Source organism: Stylophora pistillata, chromosome 5 (genome assembly GCF_964205215.1).
Source record: "Stylophora pistillata chromosome 5, jaStyPist1.2, whole genome shotgun sequence".
Taxonomy (NCBI): Eukaryota; Metazoa; Cnidaria; class Anthozoa; order Scleractinia; family Pocilloporidae; genus Stylophora; species Stylophora pistillata.
In genome coordinates this window covers 17,479,380-17,502,482 of record NC_142523.1, presented here as the reverse complement: position 1 = coordinate 17,502,482, position 23,103 = coordinate 17,479,380, and the positions used below count along the sequence as shown (strand labels likewise).

At 38.4% G+C, this 23,103-nt stretch overlaps 3 protein-coding genes, 1 long non-coding RNA gene and 2 other non-coding genes across 11 annotated transcripts in view; 4 read left to right on the top strand and 2 right to left on the bottom strand.

The window, feature by feature from the left end:
- The window catches only part of LOC111328087 (adenosine receptor A2b-like), a 30,960-nt gene extending 30,765 nt beyond the window's left edge, over positions 1 to 195 (top strand). For all 6 annotated transcript variants that reach the window (XR_016001230.1, XR_016001229.1, XR_016001228.1 and 3 more), the window contains one exon: positions 1 to 195. This exon is cut by the window's left edge and continues 340 nt beyond it. The gene's annotated coding sequence lies outside the window, so the exon portion shown is untranslated.
- A 7,531-nt stretch (positions 196 to 7,726) lies between these two features.
- On the top strand, positions 7,727 to 7,846 carry LOC148730605 (U5 spliceosomal RNA). The gene has a single exon (XR_016002183.1). It is a non-coding gene; the product is annotated as a U5 spliceosomal RNA (small nuclear RNA).
- A 987-nt stretch (positions 7,847 to 8,833) lies between these two features.
- LOC148730604 (U5 spliceosomal RNA) lies at positions 8,834 to 8,954 on the top strand. The gene has a single exon (XR_016002185.1). It is a non-coding gene; the product is annotated as a U5 spliceosomal RNA (small nuclear RNA).
- Positions 8,955 to 10,902: 1,948 nt separating this feature from the next.
- On the bottom strand, positions 10,903 to 14,070 carry LOC148730603 (uncharacterized). Its single transcript, XR_016000908.1, has 2 exons — positions 12,978 to 14,070; positions 10,903 to 12,816 (listed from the first exon to the last, which is right to left on the bottom strand). It is a non-coding gene; the product is annotated as an uncharacterized LOC148730603 (long non-coding RNA).
- A 1,042-nt stretch (positions 14,071 to 15,112) lies between these two features.
- Positions 15,113 to 16,852, bottom strand: LOC111328085 (neuromedin-U receptor 2). The gene has a single exon (XM_022932449.2). It carries the CDS (start codon positions 16,850 to 16,852, stop codon positions 15,788 to 15,790), a length of 1,065 nt encoding a protein of 354 aa, XP_022788184.1. The 3' UTR covers positions 15,113 to 15,787.
- The window catches only part of LOC111328084 (cubilin), a 34,526-nt gene continuing 28,230 nt past the window's right edge, over positions 16,808 to 23,103 (top strand). The window contains exons 1-2 of the mRNA XM_088759298.1: positions 16,808 to 16,948; positions 18,370 to 18,445. The gene's annotated coding sequence lies outside the window, so the exon portion shown is untranslated. The remainder of the gene's footprint in view (positions 16,949 to 18,369; positions 18,446 to 23,103) is intronic.

Below are 23,103 nucleotides of genomic sequence, written 5' to 3'. Positions count from 1 at the left end.
CAATAAAAACTATTAAACCATAAATATTGTCACATCAGCCTTGGGGTCAATCAAGTGACATGAAAATGGATGATATTATTGTTTGTAAGGAAATTTCTTTGTGATTAAGAACTGCAGTATGGTGTAACCCAGCTGTCGTGTTCAGTTTACACTTTTAACTAAATGGTTTAATAAAAATGTTGCTGTTAACAGTAATATTGCTGTACCTTGTTCATTTTGTGGTTTTATTACTAAACAATATTATGTTGCAAGATACGTGTGCTTGAGTTTTGATATACACTGCATAGGTTAGTTAAGTGTAAGAAATTTACAGTTTTTCACTCCATGGGGTAAAGTGGACCATTATATTAGTTACTTGGGAGAGAACTAATTCAGTAAAAACCTATATTTATCCCATTAATGGGATTTCCAAACCCAGATTTTCCTCCAAAACTTGATTTCATTGTCCCAGTGTTAGGATAAATGTGGCTCTATTATAACCCAATATTTGGGATAAATGTGGCCCTATTATAACCTAATCAGATTTGGGATAAAAGTAACTCTTTTATAACCCAATATTTGTGATAGAAGTGGCCCTATTATTATATGGGACAAAAGTGACTATTTAAACCCAATGTTTGTGATAAAAATGGCCCTATTATAACCCAATATTTGGGATAAAAGTGGCCCTATTATTACCCAATAATTGGAATAAAAGTGGCCCAATATCCCACTATTGGGATTTGACTTGAACAACAAAATCACATTGCTGGAGTTTATCATATAAAGGGCAAAATTACTGAATTGTGATTGGTCAAGACAGAGGGCATTTTTCTTAATCTTTGTAATTGCCCCGGGCAAAATTACTTGAAAATGATTGGCTGAAAATCGCTTAGCAACGGCTGCCAAGGTAAAGAAATTTCTGTTTGTTTTGTAACAATGGCGTCCCGTTTTGCGCGAGATCAGTAAGAAAACATTCTTCCCCTTATATTATAAACAAGTAATCACATGGTTCCTCGTCAAATTAAAGATTAATATCACTTGTGTTTTCGGAAGTTGCAGAAATTGCCCTCGTCGCTGCCCTACATCGGCAACTTCCGAAAACACGCGTGATATTAATCCTTAATTTTACTCGGCCCCATGCGATTACCTATACTTATTACACGACTCAGGCAGTCAGAGGGCCAATAACTAAAATCAATCAATCAAAATGCTCTACTGCCGGTCCAATATTCTCTAAGTATTGGTCCGGGCACTGTCCTGAATGGTCCCGAATGATACCACACTTATGTCCCTTTGAACTTCAGTCGTATAATAAATCTCTTATTAACCAAACTTGCTCGGGACCGTACTGGAAGAATATCGGCCCTCGGTCATTTTTGTACGACCTCGCTGCGCTCGTTCCGTACTGTCAAGACCTCGGGCCGATATTCTCCCAGTACGGCCCTCGCGTTTGGTTAATAAAATATATATCTTGACCTCACGCTTGGTTAGTAACGCGTATATAATAAACGCACAAAAGCGACAAAACTAATGGAACAAATAGAAAAATAACAGCTGATAATGTACTCTGTTTGAGCAAAAGCATAACAAATGTAAGCTTAATAATCATGATAGAGGTCACATATAGATATAAAAATTACGTTTATCCTCACTCCTGATGAAAGTCCAACATGGCGTCTTTGTTGTCGTTCCCTAGAGTTTGATCACGAGACACCTCGTCCTTATCAGCAAATGTTCTCCTGTCACTCTGTCCACATTTTCATCATCATCATCATCATCATCATGTTTATTTGTTCAAGCAGGTTGAATTTATTGGCAACTGTATAAGCTGATGTGGACTTGCTTTTTTCCCACTCAATCCACCCCAGGGAAGGACATACAGCACACAGTAATCTCGTGCGTGGGAAATTAACGTCTTTTACCCCTTACCCTTTAAGAGACGGGACCTCCGGCTTTACGTCCTATCCGATAAGACGAAACAATGTGAGTGAAGTGTCTTGCTTAAGGACACAACGTTATTCAGCGACCAGCAAGTTGTCAGTTTGTAAGGCTTGCTACCGACGATTGATCAAGTTCAAAAAGACCTCTGTTCATCTTGAAGAGTTCAAAGATGAATTGAAGGAAATCTTCAAGAATCGAGAACTTCCCAGAAAGAAGCGCTTATTGAGCGTTGAGAGCGACGGTGGAGAAATCCAAGCTTCGTGCCGTGGGAAGTCCTCGAAATGTTTACAATTCGATCCGATCAATCCGACTTGTGTCTCTAATGCTACAGCCAATTCTAATATTTCTACCACGATCAGCCAAGAGGGACGTTATACTCCGGCAAGATTTCCTATTCGTTCTAATGGTGTATTGATTTTGATTCCTCAAAATTATCACTGGATAAACAAACACAAGAAAAACATGCTCAGGGGTATCAGAGCTAGATAAACAGTAAACAAAACAATTTTTTTTGTTGCCTCATGGGAAATTGAATTCTGTAGTCCATAGCTTTTGAGAATTCACACTGTCTATTCAGTATGCCACTGCAGTGTTAAGTAGTCTATGAATAGTCTGGAACAACACAAATGTACAATATATGAGAGCCTAGTGAAAAGTATGTGCCAATGATGACAAACTGTTACAGCCAAAAAATGTCATAACAGGACCCTGAAAAAGTCTGTTAGCCCAGATTTTAACCCAAGAAGTACCCAGGTGCTGCAACTACTGATATAAATGTCTTCATACGAATCTGATCTATTCAAAAGTCTGAAAGATTTGCAATCTCACTGAATAATGACTAATAGCAGTCTAAAATTTTTGCTCAATATGCAAGAAGAATACAATTTGATACTGGCAGCAGCACCAATGAGAGATTCAATTTTCAAAGAATCAATTGATCAATATAACCCATGGAATCTTTCATAGCATTCTTAATCAAACTTCAGACCATTATCATAAATTACTTTTCTCTATTACATGTACATGTATACAGTAATTTCTTCACAAGTGAAATGTAACTAATCTCAAACAGATGTTCCATCCTCTGTGACTTGACATGACAAAACTTTCAATTCCTATGATAGAGTATGAATAGCACACAATTTATGTCACTAATCAGACAATGAAATTGACTAGTAATCTGATATAAAAATATGATGAATTTATTAGATCACTCATTTTCTTACCACAATTTAGGAGGGCCAAAGAAGCTGTACTGTTCTCCCCAACCCCCTCCCCCACAGTGACTTCCACCACTCTGTAAAAGGACTCCAAAATGTTATCCTTATTGGCTTCAGGAGTGCAGGAATGCAACATTTCAACAAGCACATGTTTGAATCATTTCCAATACACATTAAAGTAAAACATTAATGGTAGCATAAAGTAAACCACATTATCTTATAGTCTGGCAATAAATAATAGTTCTTTCTGTTTCTTCCTGACTCTGTTTCAGTTCATCAGTAAGCCAGTCAAAATAGAATTCCAGTTCCATGTCCTTATCCATATACTGCACAATATAAGCAACATTTGATATATTTTCACTTTCCTTAATTTCTACTGCAATTTTCATGTTTAGAAGGTTGAAGTAAGACTCACAGAAGGCTTCCATTTATCTTGTGATGTTCCCCAACACATCAAAAGGAAAATAGACAGCATTAATCTATAATGAAATTTCTTATAATAATAATATAATAATGAAAACTATATTAATTTTAATAATTTAATAATAATAATACTAATGTCATTCAGTGCTAAGGAACATGCAGAAAGCTGTAGTCTCTAGCTCCTTTAACATTGCCAGGACTTTCAAGGTCCTATTGGACTGAGTTCTTCAAATGACGTTAGCTTCAAGCATAGGTTTTTAATAGGTTGATGGGACATTTATCTCCATTTTAGGGTCTAGGGGTCTACCATCTTAGAACTTTTAGGTTTTATTTGTGTCGGGACAGGTCCTGTCAGACTAAGTTCCCTAAATGACATTAGTTTTAAGCATAGTTTTAATAGGTTGATGGGACATTTACTTCCTTTTAGGGTCTAGGGGTATAAAATTTTAAAAAGTTTAGCTTTTATCTATGTAGTAGTGACAATCAAATAGGCTACACCATGGCACCCAATATCAATTTTATTGGTAATCTGAAGCACTCAGAAGTGTATACTGCGATGATAATGTCTTGTATTTAGACACAATATTTTTACAGGTCATCATGTGTAATATAACACAGACAGAATAAAATAACGATAACCAAAATAAGACCACAGTGTAATACTAATACTGACTAAACTATTTACATTTTCTATTTACAATATTTACATTCTTATTGTCCTTTCCTTTATACTGCTTAATTTAACACATACATGTAAAATAACATTTTGCTGCAGACTCGTTTTTATTGAAACACTTATCACTGCCTTACAACATGCGCTTCATCGACGGCAATGGCACGAGTTTTTTGGCATGGAATACACAGAGTTCGTCAGCATAAATCTCCAGCGTTCGTTCTTTAACCACGCTTCAGGGGATCCGTAAACTAAGGAATATTCGCCGCTTTCGACACGAGTGCGTTTACCACCCTCAAGTGAACTTATGTTACCTGCTTTTAGCCCTAGCTCCCTCAAATGGGACACTTGGTCGTTCATAAGGCTTTCCCCAATGGTGAGAAAACGACGACGATATGACCAGGCTCTTGTGAGGTAAGATCAAACACGAGTGGTCGTGCTTCATACAGGAGAGATTTCCCGAAACCAGTAGGAAGATTGACAAATACATCCTTTCTTTCCTCAACTATTTTCCTAATTCCAGTTTTTTGCTGCGCATTTAAACTAGGAATTCGAAATTACTAACAACATCAAACGCTTCTTCAAAGGACGCCATTTTCAAAGCTTTGAACTCGAAGATGAAACAAACAATATGATTGGTTAGACTACTTTGGCGCGTACAGTTCTCAACATATGTAACCCAAATAGTGATTGGTTGAAGTAGCGGAAAGGAATGTTGTTCGAATGTGAGCAGCCGTTTGTGGGGAGAAGCGTTGCGTGACGAGACTAATAACGGCTGCGAGGGAGACTACACTTATGTCCTCTTGTTGTAGATATGTCCTCTGACGTAATATGATACAATGGCCAATCACATCCCGTGATCTATAGAGCGACACGTGGCTTAAGAGACTCCGTTGCAGTTATGTCCTCAAGCAAAAGTGCTCATTCAAGGGGGTCGGGATAAGTAGAAAATTTGACACGTATGAGCAACTTCCAAAACATGCTGTTCGCATGTTTCCTTGAAGTTCTATCACTCCTTCGTTAACGCCGTGTGATCGCATCGTCCTTCTAATCTAAACGTCCTAAACGTGGAAGAGCAACTGCTACGTAAATAACAAAGTGACTTTTGACCAAAGGATGCGTTATTGTTCACGCTTTATTTGCAGTCGTGCTTTATTTACAAACGTCATTGTTCGACTTGCGACTTCAATGACAACATTTTACCCATATCACAATTGTTTTATTTTCTTTAATAGTTGAAGATCGTAGATTATGGTTCGTCGGCATAAAATTATATATTTTTGACGCTTCGCTGATCTGCCGGAGGTGAGATCGACTGAGAGGTCAAAGTTGTGATAATTTGTCTGCGTCACGAAGTCTTCCTTCAATCACAGAAGTTTAGCCTTAGTTCTGTCTCTAAATTTCATTACGGTCCGGTTTCGCTGATTTAAGCTGCTCTTTTTTTAGTACTGTTTCTAAATTATTGTCGGATTTGTTGCACTTTTGGGTGGATTTGTCATAATTTACCCCGTTTACGACAAATTCACATAATGATCAAATCGAAAATCGGGTAAAGATGGCTATGGCAAGTCATTAGGATATATTCCACCTTAAGGACCTTAAGGATGAATTTCACAGAATTTACCCTGTTTTTCTAGAATTCGCTGATCAAATGGAAAAACCAGGTAAAGCGGATGGCATATGGAAACTTAGCGTGTTAGCCACTTGCGGATGAATTCGTAGAATTTATTCCGTTTTTCTAGAATTCTTAAAAAAAATGGAAAATCGGGTTAAAGATTGGTTATGGCAACTTGAGATCCATCCTCGGAGACCCAGGGGCTGTGAGTCGTTTAACTTGAAATCGAACGGCACAGCCCCTGGGTCTCCGAGGATGCTTGAGATCTAATTAATTCGGAGGATGAACGCTTAGAATTCACTCCGTTTTTTGTCCAATTCACTGAAAAAAAAAAATTGGAAATTCGGGATAAAGATAGCATGTGGGAACTTCGGGTATTATTCACCTGTAACATGAAGGCTCAGAATTTACCCCTTTTTTCTCGAATTCGATCGAATTCGATCGCTGATCAAATGGAAAATCGGGATAAAGATGACTTAGCGTGTTAGCCACTGGCGGATGAATTCGCAGAGTTAATCCCGTTTCTCTTGAATTCACTGAAAAAAGAAATGGAAAATCGGGTTGAAGACTGGATATAGCAACTTGGGATCTATTTCATCAGGGAGGATGGAATTCTTAGATTTTACCCCGTTTTCCTAGAATTTGTTGAAAAAAAATTGAAAATCGGGGTAAAGATATCGTATGGGAACTTCGGGTATTATCCACTTGTGGCATGAATGCTCAGAATTTACCTAGTTTTTCTGAAATTCACTGATCAAATGGAAAGTTGGGGTGACGATGGCATATGGGAACCTAGGGTACTAGCCACTTGTGGGCCGAATTCTCAAAATTCATCCCGTTTTTCTAGAATTCATTGAAAGAAAAAATGGAAAATCGGGTTAATAATTGGCTATGGCAACTTGGGATCTATTTAATTTGGAGGATAAACTCTTAGACTTCACCCCGTTTTTTGTCAAATTCACTGCAAAAAAAACATGGAAATTCGTGGTAAAGATAGCATATGGGAACCTCGGGTACTTGTAACATGAAGGCTCCGGAATTCACCCCGTTTTTCTCGAATTAGCTGATCCAATGGGAAATCGGGGTAAAGATGGCATATGGGAAATATGGAAAATCGGGTTAGGGATTGGCTATGGCAACTTGGGATCTATTAATTCGGGGAATGAAGTCTTAGATTTTACCCCGCTTTTGGCAAATTCAAAAAAAAAAAAAAAAAAAAGATGGAAATTCGGGCATATGGGAACCTCGGGTATTATTCGCCTGTAACCTGAAGGCTCAGAATTTACCCCATTTTTCTCGAATTCGCTCATCAAATGGGAAATCGGGGTAAAGATCATCATATGGGAACTTAGCGTGTTAGCCACTTGTGGATGAATTCGCAGAATTAATCCCGTTTCTCCAAAATTCACTGAGAAAAATGGAAAATCGGGGTCAAGACTGGATATAGCAACTTGGGATCTATTTCATTTGGAGAATGGATTCTTAGATTTTACTCAGAATTTACCTCGTTTTTCTAAACAAAGTGACCCCAGGAAGTAGACGGATCCGAATAAATCAGATACAATGATTTATCATCACGGGTTTATTACCAATCAACTTAACGGCCTGCTCCCAGTTGGCTTGTTAGCTCAATTGGTAGAGCGCTGCACTAGTATCGCAGAGGTCAGTGGTTCGAATCCCGTATAGGCCTGATTTTTTTCAGGTCTGATTTTCGCTATTACATAAATAGCGCTATCTACTGCGAAGGATCGTACATCATACGTACTTTTACTTTTCTTAGCATTTGGTGCGCAGCCGCATAACTGATAAATATAGACCTCACTTGCGCCAGCGAGTTATCCTCGACATACCACTCTACATCTTTCTCGTACTTCACTCTGGTTTTCCTTCATCACGCACAAATCTTTCGCCTTTTACTAAAGATTTCCGTGGGGGAGAACAATAGGTTGAGTTTCTAATCAATTTTTGAGTCGCCCTGCCTTGAAGCGGGGCTCCCTAACTGAAGTACAAGAGATGTAAAAGGTAATTGAGATTTAATGAGCCAGTAAATCCTCTCTGGGGGCGCTTACGGAAATTAAATCTGCGCCAAGCTCATTAACATGTGAAATATGCTAGAAAAATAAGAAAGTAGAATCGAAGGAAAATCAAATAAGTACAATTTGGGGCCAATGATACCTACATTGTTTCCTATTAGAATGAACACACCTTTATCAATTATCTAAATGAACAATGATTATCCGACCTCTGAGAAGTGAAGTTAGGGGTGATTGTTTCATTACTTTTTTAGCTTTACCCCTCATTTTCTTCTTAGATGGCTTGCTTCTTCTTTGTAATGGAAGAAAGCCTTCTTCTTTTAAAACATTTCAGCCAGCGGGAGCGCTTTGAGGATTCGGTACCTCTGGTTTGATACCAAACGGCGTTCCGACAGTTGACGCAAAAGTCTATATTAGGGAAACTTCGAATTCTATCCATGCGGACTTCGCGCAAAGTGGTTTAACGCGAAAGTTAAAAGAATGTGAGAAACCACGCTAGGGAGTGATCTCTCGCCTTAAGGTGAGTTCATTAGTGACCACCAGCAGTTGAAAGACCGGTAAACCCTCTCTGACGCTAATGGGATCTAAGATCTGTGACGAGCTCAGATTGCAGAGACAAAACACTAAGTCGATTGTTGTGCAATATGGCCTTTAGTCAGGAATGAGAGAGCAAGAGTTCCTTCACTAACGTGGTTTCAATTCCAATTTCAATTTCCAATTGTCTTGAAACCGATTACTTTGGTCGGTGCCGTTCCCATCGTTTTCCTGAAAGACGTTATCTATTCCAGACACAGCCTATGCTTCTACGCAAATTCTGTGTTTCCTATTACACCAAAGCTTTCACGTACCTCAGAATTTAGTGCGCAGGCGCGAAAATAATATTTATAAACCCCACTTGTGTCAGCGAGTCATTTTCGACATACCGCTGTTGCATACTAAATACCCTTTACTCTGGTTTTCTTTCACCACGCATAAATCTTTCGCCTTTTACTAAAGATTTCCGTGGAGGAGAACAGTTGAATGAATCTGTAGACCAATTTCTCGTCGCCCTGCCTTGAGGCGGGGCCCTGAGGTGAAGTGGATAAATTATTTGGCGTTACTTTTCTATCCACTAACCGTTGAAAGAACGGTGAACCCTCGTTTACAGCGCTTGGGGGTGCTAAAATCTGCACTGAGCGAGATTTGTTAAGACGATTAAGCAGAGTCGATTGTTGTGCAAGATGGCCTTTAGCCAGGAATGAGAGACTAATTTCTCGAAGGCGAAAGCTCCTTCAGTAATGTGATTTTTTTGCATCCTCCGGATTTTCACGTTCGAACAGCACGCTCGAAGTCCCTACAAAAAAGACGTGACAGAAAGGCTTGCCTAAGATCGATCTTTGCACCAAATGCCAGCACGCATGCTCTGCGTGTACTCAAAATCCAGGATATAAATTTCTCTAGAACAGATTTTGCGTCAACTGCCGACACGCCGTTTGGTAGGAGATCGTGGTGCCAAGTCTGCTAAGCGCTCCCGAGCGCACTGAACTGTCTTAAAAGATTTGTGCGTGAAAAGGAGAACCAGAACTAATGGGTAAGAAGATGGACTAGAGGCATATCAAAGATGACTCGATGACGCATGGGTAATTGTGAGCTGTAAACAATATTTTCAGCTTTTTGTACGATTTAACACTTGTAAAAGAGTTTTAATTTCTAATCTGGTTTCGACGCTTCAATAAAACTTTAGTTCCCAGGCTTAACGCTTCAACTCCGGCGTGATGTCAAGAGGTGACGGCACAAACGCGTTACCATGCAACCAGTCCTAAACAAATCGAAACTTTTTTTCGCACCAATAGCTCGGTTCTTACTGAAGCAAAGTGAAAGAGAATGAATTTTTCGTGTTTATCAAATACTTCGAGTGAAGATAATAGTTGCAAAATGAACAAAAACATCTCAGGTCAGCAAGAGTTCGTGAAGAAATCCAGTTCTGCGAGAATAGTTGATGAAGAAGTCAATGTCACTAATCGTTCCGCTGAGAGTTATCATGAGCCTCTGGAGGCCTCTCATGGTCTCTCATGATCATGGTTAATGAGGTGGGTGTTTCCCAATCATTACGGCTGTTTGTTTTTCGCTTAAATTAAACGTTTGGTGCAATTAAGTCAGAACTTGTCACAGGAAGAAGCACGAAGAAAAATCTTAAGTGATTTTTTCGTCGGACGCGTAAGTTGACTTTATTCGATATATGAGCTAAGAAAATAGTTCGTAATTGGTTAAATTTGAATCAAATTTGAGTTTCCTCCCAACGCCCAAACTAAGCTCAAACTTAAGTCCGTTCAACATCGGAGAAACTTTAAAAGCAAAAGGAAACTTTTTGGATCAAAGATGCTCTAATGAAAAGCATTTCGTTCACCAAACAATCGAACTTGTTACTACACTTTTTCAGAATGCTAAAACGAAAGAAAGTTTTCGCACGGCTAAAGAAAGTTTTCGCACGGCTTAAATACCCGGAACGCCTGGTAAATTCTACCATAAACACCTTCTGACAATCAAGAATTGTTGGTACGCAGCCCACACAGACGCCCAAAGAACCAATATCCATTGTTCGTGTGGTCATACCTTTCAAAGATCAGGAATCAGCAAATTATGTTAAGAAAGAGCTCAAGAATCTTAGCATGAAGGTGCAGACAACTGTCCAGCCAGTATTTGTTAGCCGCAAAGTTGGCCAAGATCTTAAAGTACGAGAAATCAAGCCACAGATTGTCAACCAACAACGCGTCGTTTATCAATTTCAATGTGACCTGTGTGATGCGGGTTATGTGGGCTATACACGCGGACACTTACACACACGCGTGGATGGACATAAACGAAAGGCATCTTCAATATATAAACACTACCACGAACGGCACAGCGAAGTCCCGAAAGACCTACTGAAACGTTTTAGCATTCTGAAAAAGTGTAGTAACAAGTTCGATTGTTTGGTGAACGAAATGCTTTTCATCAGAGACTTAAAACCCACTCAGAACGTGCAAAGCGATTCAATTCGCGCAAAAGTATTTGTTTAATTAGCTCGTAACATATTTATGCTAATTTAGTGTTACACCTTGCCACAAACTTTATTTTTTATTTCTCCTTGACAATGGCGTCATGATGACACCGAAACGTCGGTTTTTATCGTTAGTTTTTGCTAGTCTTTGCATTTCTAAATCTTTATTGATAAGAATATTATGAAATTGTAATCATAATCTGAATGCAAGGAAGTATATTTCATTGTGAAAACATTGCATACATAGCATATCTCATCATCATCATCATCTTTATTTTGCACTATTTATATCATTAACTACAAGTGAGATAAAAAAGGGGAGGAGGAAATAGAGAGAACAGAGTTACATATTGTAGGAAAGGGAGAAGTGTGTAGTGACCATAGTAGCAATTGCTTTTGAGATGGTCACTACCACATGATTTCAAGAGGTAAATATTTATTAAAAGCTAGCATACTATATTTAACATTTACAAAGAGGGAAAAAGGAATATAAAAAGTAATACATGAAGCAATAAAAAAGTAATACACTAAGCAATAATCTTTATTTATGCTCAGTTGATTGTACAATTATATACCTAATATATACCTAATTATATACCTAATAAGGACCTTCCCTGATTTTATCCTTGAATTAATTAATGCAGATATCAATAGTTGGGATTGTCTCACTCTCGTGCTGTTGTCTAACTTTGGATTTGCTTTTGTCTCTAAAATTTATCTGTAGCAGTCTTTTCATTTTTGAAGTGGGTTCCAAATTATCATAATTATATTTTCGTCTGTGCTTTTGCATGTGTCTGATTTGATGAAGGTCCATGTTAGATGAGCAAGACAAAAATCGTATTTCATAGTGAACAATACCTGTTTTAAGTTTCTCTGTGACAATATTGATGTTAGAAATAGCTAGTTCTAATGACGGTTTACCACTTATTTTCATTTGTTGTATTGCAAGTTCACAAGTGTCTTCATAGGTCAATAAGGAGAACATGTACTTTGCTCTGACTGTTTGTTGAAAAATACAATACCTAACAGTATCTTGCAAGCCACTATAAATTAAAAACCTGTATTTCCACTGTAGTTGTTGAAAATTAAGTTTTCCAACTTTTTTTTTAATGTTTAAACCACTGGACAACATCCCATAGCTTTGAGCTTTAATTTGGAATGATATCTCAACTCCACAAATATTAAGACTCGTGTATAAATCTTCCCTTTCTAGATGCCTGTTGATGCCCATGTTACGATATAATCTATTTCCTCGGTCAGTTATGCAACATATGGTTCTGGAATTCTAATAACTACAAGACCTTGTTACTTAGTAACACATTGCATAAAGCCCTACAGTAGTGCATTGTTTTCAAGAGCAGCTGTGTTCTTCTCTCAAACTGTTCGCTGCAGTTATCTCATTTGCACTTATCTGCACTCCTCTGAGTTCATAATTGTCACTGAGAGAGTGTATAGTCTGGAAATACTGTACTAAGCCCTGAACAGGTGATACTTCTAATAGTACACATGTACCTGAGGGATGGCTTCTACCATATTCGTCTCTTGCATGAGAATCAAATATCTCACAACCTCCATTATCAGTATGATAGATACTGACACCATTTACATTCTATTGTCAGAATAGATGAGGAGTAATTCTGTAACAAGAGTGATTCAAAAGCCCTTTCTGTAGACATACTGTACTGATATTCCTCCATTATTGAATCACTGTTAATATCACAACGATTCACAAACATCGCATGATGAGATCTGAATTCTTTTGCATATTTCATTTCTTTTGCAACATCATTTTGTTGTGCACACAACGCTGATTCGTCACACTTTTGTTGTATGCATGGCGCTACTTTGTCCAAATTATACATTATTCACATTCATTTGACACCGCGTTGTTTGGTACCAAACAAACATTCCTGCATAACAAATACGTGAGTTTAATATTCGCACAAAAGCGACATAACTAACGGAACGAACAGAAAAATAACACAGATAATATACTCTGCTCGAGCAAAAGCATAATAAAATTATGTAAGCTTAATAATCATGATAGAGGTCACATAAATATAACAATTACGTTTATCCTCACTGATGAAAGTCCAACATGGCATCTTTGTTGTTTCCCAGAGTTTGATCACGAGGCACCTTGTATTTATCAGCAAATGTTCTCCTGTCTCTCTGTCCACATTTTCTGTTTATTCGATTTCTGGTTTGATTCTAGAGAGACCTTCGCTAAATCATTTGATTCTTTTGTTATTTTGAGTTCGCCGAACGACCGTTTCGAAATATACGCTCATTACACACGCCATCTTTTAGAGAGGGTCTACCGCGAACGGTGTGTGGGTCTGTATGTTTGAGCGTAGAAAGATGTCAACACATTCGACATATCCGCCATTTTCGAAATCGTGCAGAAAATATTGCGCCTTAATTATTACGTGTCTGCGGTATTCCCCATTGCACATTTGTGGAGAAACCCGATAGTCGCTTGCCCGACTAATGAGTGAATTGGAATTGAAAACACGAACAAGAATGTCGCATAGTGACACTTAAACGATGCATTGCAATACTTCAACGTCGTACTTTGCACTGCGAGTCTGTAAATGCTGCACTACAAAACTCCAATGTTGCATAGTGACACCTAAATTTCGTAAAAAAATAAAACTCCATTGTCGCGGGGTGAAACTTCAATGTCGAACTACGAAACCAAGAAAATAAAATGTAAAATGAACATCAAAAGTGAAAGTTGAATTTTGGCGGGGATATAACGCCATATTTATGAAAAGCCCCTACTTCTTAAAATAAATCCTTCTAATATATTTATGTTTGCACGTCCAGGTATTAGCAGATTAAGAGATTACAATCTCTTGTAGAAACTTATCGTCGAACATCACGCAACGTCAAAGTATGATTTAACACTTTAAACAATGAATAAATGACAGAGATCATTTGATGATATTTTTTGAGCTGTGGGCAGCAAGAAGAACGTGCATTACCTATTCACAGTCCGGAAACGCATACATCCTACATTGTGATTCGAAATATTTGAGAACAGATTACCTCTACCCGCTATCGATAAACCGTCATTGTCTTTAGTGCGAAGTTGAAATTTCCGAGTAACATGGGAAATGAATCGAGCATCTGATCTGATTTCAATGCTGTCGCATTGGTTAGTGTTGATTCGTCTTGGTCGCATTGGGAGAGGTAATGTTTAGTTTAGTTTAGTTTAGTTTAGTTTATCGAGATTTGCCAATAAAAAATACAATTTACAAGTAAATACATGAACAGAGACACGCAATAAATAAACAAAAATATAATGGCAGGAGAAAAATACAGGGCGAGCCCCAATTGAAATTTGTCCCCTTACAAAATACAAAGAATAGAAAAATATAGGTTACATATGCACTTATGTACTTTGCCTATAGAATAAAATAATTTGCTGACTAACTGCGACACTTAGTTAGGGCGGATTATAGAGCGGGAGCTTTTCTGTATAAAACCGCTTAACTAAGGCTTTAAAGTTATGTAAAGAGCTCGCTTCCTTAATGTTGCTCGGTAAACCGTTCCATAATTTAATTGTGCGAGGAAAGAAAGAGTTTGTAAAGTACCGCTGAGTATAAGTAAATAAAGGGCGAATGTTTGCAGGATGATGACGTCGGGTTGCGCATGTATGGTTAGCAGGAAGCAGAAGATGGTCAAAGCTAGCGTTGATAAGACCTGACCTAATTTTGTATAAAATGACAAGATCATGGACTTCTCTTCTGAATTCAAGCGGCATTAGGCTAAGAGTTTTCAGTCTCGCAGTGTAGCTGCTTTTCCTATCTGGGTGGTTTAGTATAAATTTAGTAGCCCGTCGTTGTATAATGAGTGACTCTTTTCAGTATTATGCAACCTGCACTTAATTGCAAGTTTTCTAACAGCTACTCAACAAAGCGGATCTGGGTAATCATGAGTAATTTCCTGTTTCAAGGCATTTCAAGTGATTTTCTTAGTAAGGTTATTTCACACGGGTTTTCATCACTCGCACAGGCTACTATTTCCATGCTATTTTGCCTATCTGGCGTGATTTAAGAGATTTTTTCCCTTCGCCCTCTGGAAGGGGACCAAGATTGCAAAATTTCAACTCAAACTGGGAAGTAGTTTTGACAGGAAAATGAAATTTGTCAACATTAGTGACCCCATCAATCAAGACAATCAAGGAACACCATGACCAACTCATAAAAAATGTCCATTTAATATAGACCGCCTGTAAAGTTCTTTTTATAGCGAGCGCTCTTTCCTCTCTCGAGTGGAAATTATACCTAAATCTATTGGTCTGAAAAGACAGGTTTCCAAGTCCCACTCCGTAAGTATACGAGTATTCTTGTAACAGAGGAAATTGTAGCCTACGAGCAAGCTCTTATTGGTTCTGCTAAAGATGCGATAAAGCACGAACTTTTCAGATCTTTTAATCCTGCGAGGAATGTGAACTTGTGGGAGGTCCGTGAGGGCTTTGACACGAAATCTGTCGGTACAAGAAGCTTACAGACCCACTGCATGCTCACATCGCTCGCTGGCACGAATCTCGTGGGTGTCGCAGCTCGTGTATCGCTATTGAGAACCTGCTCGTGGGCGAAGGAATTTGTGGGGCCATTCTGAATCGGCGCCTTTCAATACTAACGCAATGTGCCACCGGAAACCTAGACTTTCTTAACCTTTGAAGGAGGAAAGTTACCCCTCAAATGATCTTAATACCCAAAACATCGATTACGGGGGCTGACTAGTTATTTCGAGACGCCTGTCCAACTTCTTATCCTCCCCTCTAGAGTAACATTGTGCACTCTGTAATCACGTCTTCAGATTGTGTTCCTTTTAGAACCTTAACTTAAATTATTCGCAATCAATTTTCATCTACACTGCTGAAACATACTCAATGTTCGTGAGTTGTCCATGTTTCCACGACAGGAATGATGAGCCATTGGCTAGGTCAATGTTGCAAGGCGGCCTCTGTCTGCCAGACAAATACGCTGTGCGACTATTCTCCTGTTGGATATTCCGTCTTAACACGACAGTCTTGAAAGTCTCTTGAAAATCTCTCTTGAAAAATGTATAAAGCACAGGATTTACAATAGAGGTTAAATATCTTACAATGAGAAAGGCATGTGCAAATTTCGACAAAGTTCTTCGTGCTTCTTCTGAGAGAGGAAACCAGAGACTACTTAAGAAGCTGATCACATACCAAGGAAACCAACAGATTGCATAAAGAAAGGCCATTAGTCCAAAAATCATCATACTCCGCCGGACATTATGAACCTTGCGGTTTACAGTGTATTTTTGCTTTTCTCTTTTGCTGACGAGCATTCCTTGTCTGATCTTTCTGTATAAAGAGACTTGAAAATAAATAATTAAAACATACGGCAAAAGGAATACGAAAACGATACAGAATATATTGTGACCCGTTTGTATTTGTAGTGTTGCAGCTGTAACGTCCTCTTGATAGTAAATGAACCTATAAAACCACGTAACGGGCAGGAAAGCTATCACGATAGCAACCAACCAAACAACAAAAATAAGCTTCAAAACTGAACTCTTTGTTATCTTCCATCGGTGTCGAAACGGGTGAATGATCGAAAAATATCTCTCGGCAGTTATTATGAAGATATGATAGACTACAAGAACTACTAACATGCTCTGCAGAACAACCCCGAAAAATCCCACGACGACGCCAGCTGGGGGAGCCATGACTCTTGTCAACACAATTATGGTCAGAGGAATATTGATGAGCCCCGTCAAGAAGTCGCACACCGCCAGACCGAACAGAAAATAATTTGTTGGTGTTCTTAAACGTTTGTTTTTAGCGAAAAGCAAAAACACGACGCCATTGACGAAGACAATCAACGTTCCAATCGGCAGAAGCTGAGCTACGGCATAATACCTCGAATTGACGTCCAGAGTGGCTGCGGAGTTGTTCGCCATTGGAATAGTACCTCAATCAATCTATCGATGGCAACGAGTTTAACCTGTGCAGCTCACAGATCGAATCTATCCATGGAATGTGTCGAGACTATGCAGGTTAGTCGTTGTCCTTCACCTTTCAATTAATATTGGTGGAATTTGAAATCAACGCGTGTCTAGTAAATGTTGAAATAGCCTTTTCATCCACGGGTTTCAGTAGTACTAGAATTTCCATGTGCTGATGATTCCTAAATCCATTTGTCTGTCATCCTCGTGAATCTAATCTAACATTCCAGTCATTTGTCTATTCTGTAATCTGTTTTCCTGATATATTTACGGAAATGGTCCAAAAGGTTCAGCATAGTTAGTAGCCGAGACATTTACCATTTCTCGCAACCATCAGTTGAAGGTTTGTGTTGGCTTATGTCATTATCCACGTCAAAGACGTCAATATTCCCTTAGAAAAACGTCACCTGATAACTTCCTACTATTGTACCTTTAAAGTGATTTGATATCAACTGTAGTTTTAAGGTGTTTATATATCCCTCCTCAAAAGACTCTTTTCTTCTCATCTACTGCTTTCGAAGCCACTTCTAATGCGATTATGGACTTTGTGCTCACGAACTTGCTGCTTAAATTCCTAAGATAAAAGCCGCTGCCAGTGTCCAGTCGACCGCTTCCTATTTATAGTGAGCAATGTCGAGGTACCAGAGAGATAATCCCCATTCAGATAATCCCCATTCAGATAATCCCTGCAGGCTTTTTCTTTTTCTGGTTCATAAAAACCTTCTGATGAAAATATGTTTGTCACTTAGAAAGGAGGGCATAGCTACACACACTCTGCAATCTGTCGTGAAGTCATCTCAGATCGCTTTTCATTAACATATTCCAACTTATCACACTCGCAACGTTTGATAAAAAATTTGGGAATTTACGTTAAGCATTTCTGAAAAATCTGAGAACATATGCATTCCTTTTCCGTTTCTAACTGAGTGAACCATTTCCAATTCGTGGAAACTCCGGCCAAACTCTCAGAAGGAAAGAAGAGTACCGGAAATCGAAAGAGCTTAAAGATACCGAGGTCGATTTCTCAGATTAAGGAGAGGGCATAAATGAATTCAACTACCATTTACCAATTTCAAGTCCGTTTTTTCCGAGGGGAAATTGTCTGAGAAGGGTATTATGACTGCAGGGTCTATTCAAGAGGATTTTAAAACTGTCACAACCCCTTCGTTTCTCAGTTGTATAAAGGTCAGGAAAGTAACGTGTCATTGATACGTCGAACATAGTGATGAAAGTCACCGCACCTATCAGGTAAAGTTAGCGACTCAGCTGTAACAATAAGCGAAAATAACTTCTGAAGCCTGGATCGGGGCCTCGATGCACTTGATATACACCAGATATACAATCTGCATATACATCTAAATCTAAATTTGAGGACCGGGTTAACTATATATATGACATTCGAATCCTTTTATCATTTGCAATTTATCGCCAATATTTTCTAGCTTGTTATTTTTATTGCTCTATTTTTTCAGTGAGGAAAGGGGCGGACAGTTACGATCTGAATGTGTTTCTTGCAGCTAAATGCAGATCTCTGTTGATCTCTGTTTGGTGAGTAGTACTGTTATTTGGTTAGCGGTACCAGATCAGTTTCAAAAAACTGATCTGATACAACGTCAACTGTGTCACTACTTATCTGCCAATGGAAATTTTTTTCTACAAACTGTATGTTTTTTAAAATTGTACTGCCTTTAAATATTCATACAAACGAAACAAGAAACATTAAATCGCGTGGCATTCTCGGAAAAACAGGAAGACATGATTCTTGGCCATTCTTGGTAAAACAGAAAGTCTATCATGTCTTATAGCCCACCCATTAATTTTGGCGCGATTTTATTGGTTACTTTTCGTCACGTGGTGCAAAATCACAGGACAGTTATCACGCAATAACCCGTCCGCGTCGATATTTGTCCTCCGATTTATTCCGTGAAAATTCAGAGAAACATACTCAACACAAGAGTTTCAACTTTTCCGTTCTACCATTTACATGGAAGGAAGCCAAACTCGTTTTTTTTTTTTGCTTGCTTGCGTCAATCACGCACATTCGCCATCAGATCACCACTGGCTTTTTTACTGTGTTTACGCGCAGTTTAATTGCGATGTGAAAATTAATGGGAGGGTTATAAAATAAATAAACCCCGTTCTGGCTTGCTGGTATGTCGGCTGATAATGTCCTTGGCTGAGAGATTGTCCTCAAAATTTCATATTTGCCCTCGACGCTTCGCTTCTCCGCCAAATATTAATTTTTCGGACAAACTCTCAGCCGCGGACATTATCTGCCGACATACCAGCCGCCCGAAGGGGTTTATTAACTAAATATGACGTCATTCTCGGCCAATAAGAGCGCGAGAATTTCTATAATCACCTCAGTAATTATACTAAATTATATTATTGTAAGTCTAATTTCATATTCATTATGTAACTAAACTTTGAACCGTCTAATATTGTTGAATTTTATTCCGCATCAAACTGCAGACTTACAGCATTGTTATTTTTTATGTAAATGATAGAATGAAAAGTGAAAGTTTCCCATACACTGACAGTTTTATGCAAACAATTACTTATGAATCCACTACGATAAAAGAAATCATCACTTATTTTCATTCTGAGATTATCGTCACCAAAACTTTTCATGCTCTAATAAATAATGACAGAATATGATCCTTCTTTCTTTTTTCAACTTAGAAATATCAGAATAATCAACATCAAAATCAGCTTTATCACTTTTCACAACATTAAGGCTGTGATTCACCATTTACATAAAATCTCACTATTTTATCATTATTGTGTGCCATATTACCGCGATAAAATAACCTTCTGGTTTTATCATGGAATGCCTTTTTAGTCACCGGATTGTCATCATTGACGGCATTTTGTATTTTCAATTCCTCACTCACAAACAACAACATAAACAGTAAGATTCTGAGAGTAACATAAACAGTAAGATTCTGAAACACCGCTTTTGTTACTCATTGTTATATCGAACATCAGATAGTTGGGTGTTGAGTTGTTATACTTATGTACATGCACGATCGCTCTTTCTTCTTTTTCAAATACATTAGCGCTATATCTGCTGACTGTTTCAACAGAACCGGTTGCAGAAATTTCAACCTCAATTTTATCGACTGCAGCGCTTTCCCTAATGCAATACTGTATTCACTTGTCGCCAGTTGATGCCTGTTCACACCGATTCACAGCAATTCGATTGCTGTAATACCCTTTATCCGTGTCAAGATGAAACTTTAATTCTCTTACACTTTGGTAACATTTATGAAAGTGTTCACAAATCCTACACCGCTCACGCCATCTTCGTCACTGAACCGACCTACATGATATTCTAGTTTGTTGCTCATGTCAGTATATGTCACCGAATGATTTAATCGGTCCTCAACGTATTTTTCATACTCGGCTTTGATAGTATCCCTATTATTACTAATAGCCGAATCGAAATACGCCTTATTCGTAACATCGTTGCTATTTATTGGTGTATCAACATATACTATCTTGTGATCGTTCATATCAAGATCACCAGTCATCAATTAACCATCGTCAGCTTTCACTAATATACCAACTTGTGTGTGGATATAGTTTTTGGTCACAGTATCAGCACTATCGGTCGTGGTTCCAACATTTGTTGTCTTTGCTCCTTTCATATCTAACCCATTGCTGAATGGAGAATGCTTTGTTGTCGACATATTTTTTATAAACTCCATCTTTGTCACTGAAATCCCTGCTGTTATAATCAGGTACCAATAATTGACCGCTCATTGTTTATTGTAATAGATTATTAAAATCAACCATCCCATCTGCCTCACCTTTCATCTGGCCGAATGTGACAGCATCGTTGTTGAATTGAGCTGTTCCAAGGTTATTTATCCTAAAACCTCCATATCAACAACACTTGACATTGGCCTTTGTATTTCTCTTCACCTATTTCGCCTTTTCACCTTGTGGCTCTTGCATTCCTAGGTAACCTTTATCACCCTTTCCGCCTTGTATTCCTTGAGGTCCTACAGGGCTTAAAGGTCCTGGTATCCGTTTTGGGATTGAAGGTCTTGGTTACTACTATCACTGCTTCCGCTATTACTTTCTGAATTTGGAATTCCATGGTACCAACCCATATATACTAACTGATAACAAAATTTTTCAGACAGAAAATTGTTTCATTATGAATCTCTCATTGTACTGTATATTAGTGTGTGAAAACACTTTGATGATGTCATAATATGATCTCCCTCTGCTGCCCTCATCGATAAAGTACAAACAATAATAACCACATAATACGCTCATAAAGTCTTGATACTGCGTGCTGTTTATACATAACTTAATCCTAATTTATTTGACAATTGAACCACTTCTATTGAACAAATTTAGATCAAAGCTATCAAAATATTCGATTATGTTAGGCTTGATATTCATAGCTAACAAATGTGTGCCTGGACCAAGTTTATCATCCAGATTGATCACATAATAGCCCTTTTTGATTAGTACTTTCGATAACTCATCTCTTGAACGCACCTTATTGACATTCTTCAATTTCATGCACTTTATCCAGTTTAATAGGCCAAAGTTTAATAGTCAGTTGCTTTATCTACAAAATGGCACCCAGAGGACTGTTTTGCCAAGCAGTAACCCTTTTCCCTTTTTTTGTTGGAGGTCTTTTCTTTTTTTTTTTTTTTTTTACATCCCTGCACCTCTTCTAAAAGTTTTCTTATCCCAACTGCCGATAAATGGGGGTAGTCTCATCAATTCTGCATACATTCTATTCTGTATGCCTCCACCATCAGGTGGTGGTTAAACATGAGGCGCTCTCGGTGTGCTTCTGCGTAATCTGTTCTACCTTTTCCTGTCGGAGCATTTAATTAAAGAGGAGCACCGATTCGGGCTAAAAAAGAGCTCCAAAGAATTCACCAGATTGTGTCTTCGTCGGTTTGATCACCAGGTCACCACCATTATGTGATGCAGATAGAATCTGTTCATTCTGTTTTTTATTCAGTATGCTTTTATATTGAATGAATTTATCTATCTTACTCTGCAGATTCAAAAAGCCCCCTGTCTGTCCCTACCCAAGTTTCTTGTCCACACCAAAGTTGCCTGAACTATTCAATGCACCTGTGGCAATACCAGGCAGTACCTTTGAGACAGCTTTTGTGGCCATGGGAAGCACTTTTGGTACAAAAGCTATTAAACTACCAAAAATGGGAGCCTCTCTCTTTTATCACACGTCTGATCAGCGTCTTACTTTTTTTTTTTATGTCGACACCTTTTCCTTCTGCCACTGCTTTTTTAATCTTTTTTATCTACGTCTTTGAAAGCATCAACTCATCGTGCCCACTCAATTCATTGACCTACAGTCTCAATGTAATAGCTGACTAATCTCTAAACGCCTTTGCTAGCTTCAATTTCTGATTTTCACTCAAAGTTACCGAATATGGATAATAGTTTTGATGGCCTGCTCCCAGTTGGCTTGTTAGCTCAATTGGTAGAGCGCTGCACTAGTATCGCAGAGGTCAGTGGTTCGAATCCCGTACAGGCCTGAAATTTTTTTCAGGTCTGATTTCCACTATTGCTCAAATAGTGCTTTACTGCGAAGGATCGTTCTTATATACGTCTCGTAACCGCAGTTCACTCATATGTTTCATATGTTTGTTGTTGTTCGATTTATCATCTACGGGTTTATATCGAATTAATTTGATGGCCTGCTCCCAGTTGGCTTGTTAGCTCAATTGGTAGAGCGCTGCACTAGTATCGCAGAGGTCAGTGGTTCGAATCCCGTACAGGCCTGAAATTTTTTTCAGGTCTGATTTCCACTATTGCTCAAATAGTGCTTTACTGCGAAGGATCGTTCTTATATAAGACTGTCATAACTTACATATAATATACGTTACATTATTTCACATAATGAAACGTATCTGAAAGTAAAATATACGTACTATTTACTGTGTGGTTCCATTCTCTCTTGAGGATAAAAGATACTATTACTCACTTCGAGCTGTGCATTTGTGAACTGCCTAACACCGGTACAAACAGCGAAAGTATCAAACAGAAACGTGTTCTACCCCTGATCATTTAGTTTGAATTTGTGTTGGAAACACAGATTGTGATTCATCACTGCTGTTGCTGTATTGATCTTTCAAGCGGGCCGTTAAAATTGATCTATGGGAGTTCCCTTGGTATCCAAGCCTCTGGGCAGTACTTCATATGCTCTT

Excerpts from the sequence above, each read along its gene's own strand:
- LOC111328085 (XM_022932449.2), bottom strand. The coding sequence starts at position 16,852 with ATGGCGAACAACTCCGCAGCCACTCTGGACGTCAATTCGAGGTATTAT.